Source organism: Pinus tabuliformis, chromosome 3_2, assembly GCF_031772625.1.
Source record: "Pinus tabuliformis cultivar Carrire ecotype Pingquan chromosome 3_2, CPIR1, whole genome shotgun sequence".
Taxonomy (NCBI): Eukaryota; Viridiplantae; Streptophyta; class Pinopsida; order Pinales; family Pinaceae; genus Pinus; species Pinus tabuliformis.
In genome coordinates this window covers 500111899-500119863 of record NC_142302.1, presented here as the reverse complement: position 1 = coordinate 500119863, position 7965 = coordinate 500111899, and the positions used below count along the sequence as shown (strand labels likewise).

At 44.1% G+C, this 7965-nt stretch overlaps 1 protein-coding gene across 1 annotated transcript; it reads right to left on the bottom strand.

Annotated features, from left to right (window-relative positions):
- Positions 1-2474: 2474 nt before the first annotated feature.
- On the bottom strand, positions 2475-2942 carry LOC149181476 (uncharacterized). The gene has a single exon (XM_089414228.1). The coding sequence runs from the start codon at positions 2940-2942 to the stop codon at positions 2475-2477; it is 468 nt and encodes a 155-aa protein (XP_089270354.1).
- Between the last annotated feature and the right edge of the window lie 5023 nt (positions 2943-7965).

Below are 7965 nucleotides of genomic sequence, written 5' to 3'. Positions count from 1 at the left end.
GCACATTGTTCAGGGGATATATGGGCAGATAGGATGGTTTTGAGTCTGTTCGCAAGGATTTTGGCCATGATCTTGTAGAGGTAGTTGCAGAGCGAGATTGGCCTAAAATCATTGTAAGAGACAGGCTTGTCGGATTTAGGAATGAGGGCAATGAATGTGGCTTTGATGGCCGAGGGGATGCCAGAGAGGCTGCAATGTTTGATCACTTTGAGGAGATCCGGGCCTAATAGCTCGAAGAAAGCTAAGTAGAACTCTATGGACCAGCCATCAAGTTTCAGACTTTTATCCCTTTGGAACCCCCGCATGGTGGCTTCCAGCTCCCCCATGGTAATTTCTTTAGTGAGCTCAGCTGCTTCCTCTTCATCCACAAATCTGGGGAAGAGCTCGGCTACTCTCATGATCTCTAGCAGACTTGCTTCTCTTGGGGCTTTATATATGTTTCTGAAGTGTGAGGAGGCTAGGAATGCAAGTTCTCTGGATGTGTGGACCTGTTGGCCATGTTCATTTTGCAGCTCCCAGATGGTGTTGATCGCTTTCCGGCCATTCGCGAACCGGTGAAAAAACTTTGTATTCTCATCCCCCTCCTTAAGCCAGATTGCTCTACTTCTTAATCTCCAGCTTGCCTCACGATCTCTTAGGACTTGTGTTCTCTGATTGATAAGGCCTTCATACCTGGTTTTTTGCTCCGGGGAGATATAGGTTCCCTCCGATTGGGATTCTAGGTCAGCAATCGCTTGTTCTGCAAGGGAGATCGTTTGGTCATCTTGTAGCCTCTTCTGATGCGCCCATTTCCTGGATAGAACCTTGATTTCAGAGAGGTTCCTTACGAAGCAGGGAACCGGGTCTGCACCTTCTGGTAAAGGATGTGTTTTCCAATAGTCTGATATAAGGTTAATATAGGCGGGGTCCCGGAGCCATGTGGAATTAAACTTGAAAGGGGCCTTGTGTTTCTGTTGCCTTGCTCCAACTTCAAGGTATATCGGTCTGTGGTCCGATATCCCTCCGCTTCCAACCCATTGCCTGGATCTGGGATGATTACAGTGGAAAACCTCCTTGATAATAAAGCGGTCCAGCCTCCTGGCAAGGCTGTGATCACCAGTTCGATTATTCTTCCATGTGTGCTGGATCTTTGCCGAGGGAATGTCTATCCAGTGATGATCCTCCAGCAGCTGCTCGAAAAAATCCGAGAGCGGGTCGATCTGCGCCATGTGTCCCCAAGATTCAGCGTGGCCCTTTGAGAAGTTCAGATCTCCCCCTATGATTGTATTCTCGGCTAGTAGGAGAGGGGAATTGAAGAGCTTTCTCCAGAAAAGTTCCCTGTTGAGGCAAGGTCCGTAGACGTTTATAATTCTAAGATCCTCCTCCAGATCCATGGAGTATATATCTGCCCCCAGGAAACCCACTCCGCCCCAGATATTCTTCAGATTGATGGAGCTGGTCTTGAAACCAATAGCTATGCCCCCAGATCGCCCAGAGACATCTAAGGCGTAGAAAGACCATCCTGGCATCCAAGAGCCGAGGATGGATGTGGCCAAGTCTGCTTTGCATAAGGTTTCTTGTAGAAAGATAATATCAACCGGTTCTGAAAAAAAGAGTCGCTTCAGGGCCAGTTTTTTCTCTGGGCTGGCCAGCCCTCTGCAGTTGAAAGATAAAATCTTCATGGAGGGGGGTGGGGGAGGGTGTCCTTTGCTCTAAGAACCCTATCGATGGTGTGCTGTTTGCCCTGGATGACATCGACCCCGGCTTGTATCTTAGCCTTGTTGATGGAGGGAGGTCTGCCTCTTCCTTGCTTGGGCGATAGGATGTGAGGCTCCGCAGACAGCCCAATGGCGTCCGCTTCAAACTGCTTGGTGGTCGAGCGGGTGGAGTACCTCGGTGTAGAGTTTACCGAGGGGGAGGGCGAGGGGAAGGAGAGGGGGGGGATGGAGGGGAGGGAACTGGGGGTAGGTAAGCCCGAGGGTTGTGGGATGGGGCAGGTCGTATAGTGAGAGCGAGAAGGGGGATGAGGCGGGCGGGAGACCTTGACCAGATCAAGGGCAGAGGGGGAAGAGGGGGGGGATCTTGATCGGGTGGGGCAAGGGGAAGGGGAGCGATAAACTCAAAGAATTAAGAAGCGAAGCAGAGACATTTAAAGGAAAAGACGTACCCGAAGAGAAAACAGCTCCTTTTGCAGCCTTTGAACGCGTCATAGGAGGAGATGGAGGCCAGATCGGGATCGTTCCTTGCTTCCTTTGCCGAGGTGCAGGCGGCGCTTCCACCGTATCAGAGGTTATATTATGCTCCGTTCTGGGAACCGCCGCTGCCGGAGGGTCAGGTAGTCCCTCAGTAGTGGGTAGATCCTGTGGAATGGGGGTCTGCTGTGCTTTTTGGAGGAGAGGGCAGTCTTTGTAGAGGTGTCCCACTTGATGGCATCTTCTGCAGCGATAAGGGATGCCCTCGTAGTCGAGTTTCTGCTTCCTTGAGGAGGATTTCCACTAGATGGTGATGTGTTCAGGCAAACCCCCTCTGGTATCAAGATGGACAAGAACCCTGGCGTATGCCATCATCCCCGTCTGAATATAGGACTTATCTGACTCCATGAAAGTACCCAGTGAGTTCCCTATTCTTCTGAAGATGTCCTCGGACCAATACTGTAGAGGCAGGCCCGGGAGTCTGACCCATACTGGCCCAATCCCAATCTGTTCCGACTCCGGGTCGAAGAGGGGCGTCCAACGTTTGAGGAGTACCGGAGCTTTTTCAAAATGCCAGAACGAAGACAGTACCCAGCTCGTGTGGTCCGCCCTTGCAAATCTCAGTGCGAACCAGCCTCGCACGAATGTCTGGACAGAGGGGATTTCCGCCAGATATTGGCCCCATATCTCCGTGGCCCATGTCTTCAGTTTTTCCGCTGAGATGTGTCTGCCCCGAATGCGGCCCACAAGAACTCTGTCCGCTAGATCCATAGCGTCTCCCCACTGGATGTCTTCTTCAAGTCTAAGGATGACGTCCTCAGATCTAGATTTAAAACAGCGTTGTTTCTTCAGGGGGCGGGAGGACATGCGTCTAGGGTTTTCAGGAGCCCTGGGCTCTGCCTGTGGGGAGCTGGGGGGGGGGATAGGGTTCGAGCAGGGGGGGGGGAAGCTTCCGGGAGAGGTGGGATAGCGTGGTAGCTTCCAGATGAGGCCGGAGGGGGAGGGGGAGGGTTCGGATCAGCGGGAGCGGGAGTCTCCTGAGGGTCAGTGGGCAGGGGGTGGTTGACAGGGAGTCCCGGCTGAAGAGAAGGACCGACGACAGGGGGGGAGGAATGTAAACAGTCTGCAAGGAATCCAAGGGTAGCCGGGGATGGAGCAGAAAATGTGGTCCAGGAGGAGGGTTCGCCAGGGAGCAGGGAGGCGGGGATAGACGGATCGGTCGATAGAGATGGGTCCTCAAAGCTGGCAGAGAAATTTTCACTGTACATACCTCCAGAAGTCGAGAACGTGGAGCGCCAGATGGAGCTTTCAGCCAGCGGGGAGTCCGAAAAGTCCACCTCGTCAATGTCCATGTCGCCAGCTGCTTGGAACGACCTCGAATCCAGGAAACCGCCCAGGATCGGCACCGACCGTTAGGGAAATCCGTTAGGTTGAGACAAGCTAGAGGATTTAGGTGCTCAGCCAGGACGCGCAGGCAGGATCCCTGTCGTTAGCGGTCGGCTAAGCTGTAGAAACCCTAGCTCCGGTCGAGAGAGTAAACCCGTGACGAGGTAAAAACCAAAGAGGGTAAAAAAACGTGGCGCGGGGTAAGGGAAAGGAGGACCGAGCGAGGAGGCAGTGGGGTAATACTTCGACACAGAGTAACAAAGTAATAGCGAAAAGAGACAGGGTCGAGGGGGGCTACAGGGCCGTTTCCGGCCTGTAAACCCCGTTCATACAGGTCTCCGATGGGCCATGTTGCAGAGCCGTACCTCCTCCTATATATATATATATATATATTATATAACATGTTATAAAATATAATTTCATAGAGGTTAAATCATGATATAAGACGTGAGTGAATATCTAAATTATATCTACTTCTTACACATATAGACCCCATCAGATCTTAGCAAGGGATTAAAGAATCTATTATTATATAATTGTTTCATTATATAAGAGTAACACCAGTTACATATTAATATATACACATATATGTTAAACATCAATCTAAGCAATGATTAACAATCATAATGCGTAATAATTACTAATGATGTCCATAAAAAGGAAAAATTATTTGATAAGGATATAATAAATAAAAGGCTTCTTAGAAACCTTTGGCGCACATTATGAAGTGGAGAGTTGACTTCATCAAAATAATATATATATATATATATATATATATATATATATATATCATGTTATAAAATATAATTTCATAGAGGTTAAATCATGATATAAGACGTGAGTGAATATCTAAATTATATCCACTTCTTACACATATAGACCCCATCAGATCTTTAGCAAGGGATTAAAGAATCCATAGTTTTCCAATTCGATGTAAATGACATATGTCCATCGTAAGTGTTATTGACCCTTCGATCTCATCAGAGGTCATGTTTTAACCCTTTACAAAAATTACCTGCAAACAAATTATTAGAATAGAATAAAATATACAATAGTGAGAACATAAAAACATATACACAAAGATTTTCTCTTGGAACCCAAATCGGGAAAACTAGATTGATTTTTCATTATATTCCTTTCAATGTTATAATACATTATATACATGTTGAAGCATTCATAAACCCCAATCCATTAACCCTAGATTAGAAGATAATTGTAGTTTCTTGACCAGATCTATAAAATACCATGGGAAAAAACCATCATGTTCCAAACCGTCTGCAAAACCATGGGTGGTTCCGCCCATCATTCTCAGGTCTGTCACCCTTTCTTGGGTCTGCATTTTTTTTACTCGGGGGCGTTGCCCTAGAGCGGCACCGTTGTGTCCATCAAAACATTATAATGCGTGGAGTTAATCATGGAAAAAATATAACACACCCAACATTCTCCCAATTGTTGTTTTCTTTCCACACAGGGGGCCGCATGAGTGTATAGCCATTGGTCCAGGCCTGCAATGCCCATTGTTTCTCTACACGAAGAATACTTCTTAGTGCTCACAGACTTCATCAATGCATCTGCAACATTCTTCAAAATGTCCACCTTTACTAACAACACCTTTTTGTCTTCAACCATATGCCTCACAAAGTGATATTGAACATCAATGTGCTTGTCTTCGAATGATAAGCAGGGTTCTTTGCTAAGAAAATTGCACTTTGGCTCTGACAATCTATCCTTATAACTTTTTGTAACAACCCCATACTTGAACACAATCTCTGCAACCAAACTGCTTTACTCATTGCATGAGTGGTTGCCATATATTCAACCTTTGTAGTTGAAAGTGCCACCGCAGACTGTCTCCTGTTCATCCAACTGACTACTCCTCCAAATAGGTTAAACAAATACCCACTTGTAGATCTTCTCTGATCCAGATATCCAGCCCAGTCTACATCAACAAAGTCATGTATGCCCAAAATTCTATCTAATCCTCATCTTCCTTGGTAGCACAAACTATAATCACTAGTGCCATGCAAATACCTGTAAACCCATGTCATTGTTGTCCAATGATCCTTCCTTGGTTTTGACATAAACCTACTCAATACTCCCAGTGCATGTGCAGTTTGGTCTGGTACATAGCTTTGCATGCATGAGGCTACCATCTTCACTCACATATGGAACATGGGACATGTCCTCTTCCTCTTCTTGTGTCTTGGGACATTGTTCAACATATAACTTTACACCTACAAGAACATGAACCTTCATTAGTTTACTATATTGCGTATTAAACATCTTCAATATTGTCTCAACATACTTTCTCTTGTTTAACCAGAGGTTCCTCTTTACTCAATCTCGTTTAATTTCCATGCCCAAAATATAGTTTGTACCACCAAGATCCTTCATGTCAAATTTAGAGGACAATTTGGTCTTCAAATCCTAGATAATTTCTTTGTCATTTCTAATTAGCAACATATCATCCACATATAAGACTGAATAAATAACACGATCACCAATTAATTCAAAATACACAGTGATCCGCTTTGCTCCTTGTGAAGCCAAGTCCCAATATATATGTATCAAATTTTTGATACCACATCCTTGGTGACTGCTTTGACCCATATAAAGACCTTTTTTTAACCTGCATATTAGTTCTTTCTTACCCTTCACCGCAAATCCTTCTAATTGCTGCATGTAGATCTCTTCTTCTAGATCCTACCGAAGAAATGTTGTCTTCACATCCATCTGTTCTACTTCAAAATGAAAAGCAACAACAACAAATAAAAGTAATCTAATAGAGGCTAACTTCACAACAGGAGAAAAAATATCACCATAATCAATTTCCGACACCTGGGAATAAACTTTTGCTACCAATTGAGCTTTGTATTTCTCCACATTTCCTTCTGCATTCACCTTCTTCTTAAACACCCATTTTCTACCAATGGGTTTCCTTCCAACTGACAAGTCAACCAGATCCTACGCCTCATTTTTGTCCAAGGCTTCCATTTCTTCAATCACGACCTTTTTCCAATTTTTTCCATCATTTGAATCCACTGCTTCCTTGACAGTTCTAGAATCATCATCAGTAATAGATAAAGCAAAATTTGAACAAAAGTCATATGGACGATAGCTCTTTGACTACTTTCCCTCTGGAACCGATCTCCTCAAAACTAGATTATGTGGCTCTTCCTCTTTTGTTTCTTGTTTTGATGTAGAGTCTGATTCTTCCTCCTTCAGTTCAAACTCTATCTTCTTTGGTTCCTTTTCCTTTAGTAGGACTTCATGTTTAATAAAATCTTTCACCTTTCTAAACACCACATCTCAGTTGTACACAACCTTCCTTGTTTCTGGGTTCCAAATCTTATAACCTTTTAAAGCATCTTTATACCCAATAAAGATGCACATTTTATATCTACTCTCCAATTTGGTTATTTTCTCCTTTAGAACATGTACATATGCATCACAATCAAATACCTTGAGATGTGCGAGAGAGGGTTTCTTACGAGTCCATACCTCATGTGGAGTCTTATCCTCCAACGTCGATGAAGGTGATCTATTAAATAGGTAACATGCAATATCCACCGCGTGTAGCCATAATTCATATATGAACACGAGACCATTCAGCATGCTTCTTGCCTTTTCCATCAACGTCTTGTTGATTATGCTTGCTATTCTTTCTGATGTGTGTATGGAGTAGTCTTCTACCATGCTATACCACACTTCTTATAGAACTCTTAAAATTCCTTCTCGCAGAACTCTCCACCATTATCTATCTTTAACACCTTAAGCTTCTTCTTTGTTTGATTTTCCACCAGAGCCTTAAATTCTTTAAACCTGTCAAAGACTTCAAAGTTCTTCATGAGGAAATATATCCATGTATTCCTCGAGAAGTCATACATAAATAAGACATAATACACATACTTTCTCAGTGACGGAACAAACATAGATCCAAACACATCAATATGCACGAGCTCTAATATCCCTTTCACCCTCTTAGCACTAGAGGGGAAACTTGTAACAACCCTAGTGAAAATTCTATGTAATAATGGAAATAAAGGCAAAATAAGACCACAGGGTAGGGACACATATTCCAAGCTAAATGTTGGGCAAAGATATCCTAGTGGGCATCACTGGATGTGTGTGTTTTGGCTAGGGAAAATTGGGAAAGGCTAAGGGAAAGGCATTAAAAGGAAAAAGTCATTTTTGGCACATTTATTTATGAAAATAAAGGAAATTAAGAGAAAAGTAAGTTGAAAGGTCACAAGTTGCATGTGAGGAGGAAATTGAAGGAAAATAATGGAAAATGAAGAAAATAGAGGCCTCATTCATAAAAAGGCTTCTGAAGATTAGTTGGCAAGCTTGGTCAGTGTAACATTTTGTTAGTTCAAGTATGGAGCTCTCTCATTATTCTCTCTCTCTT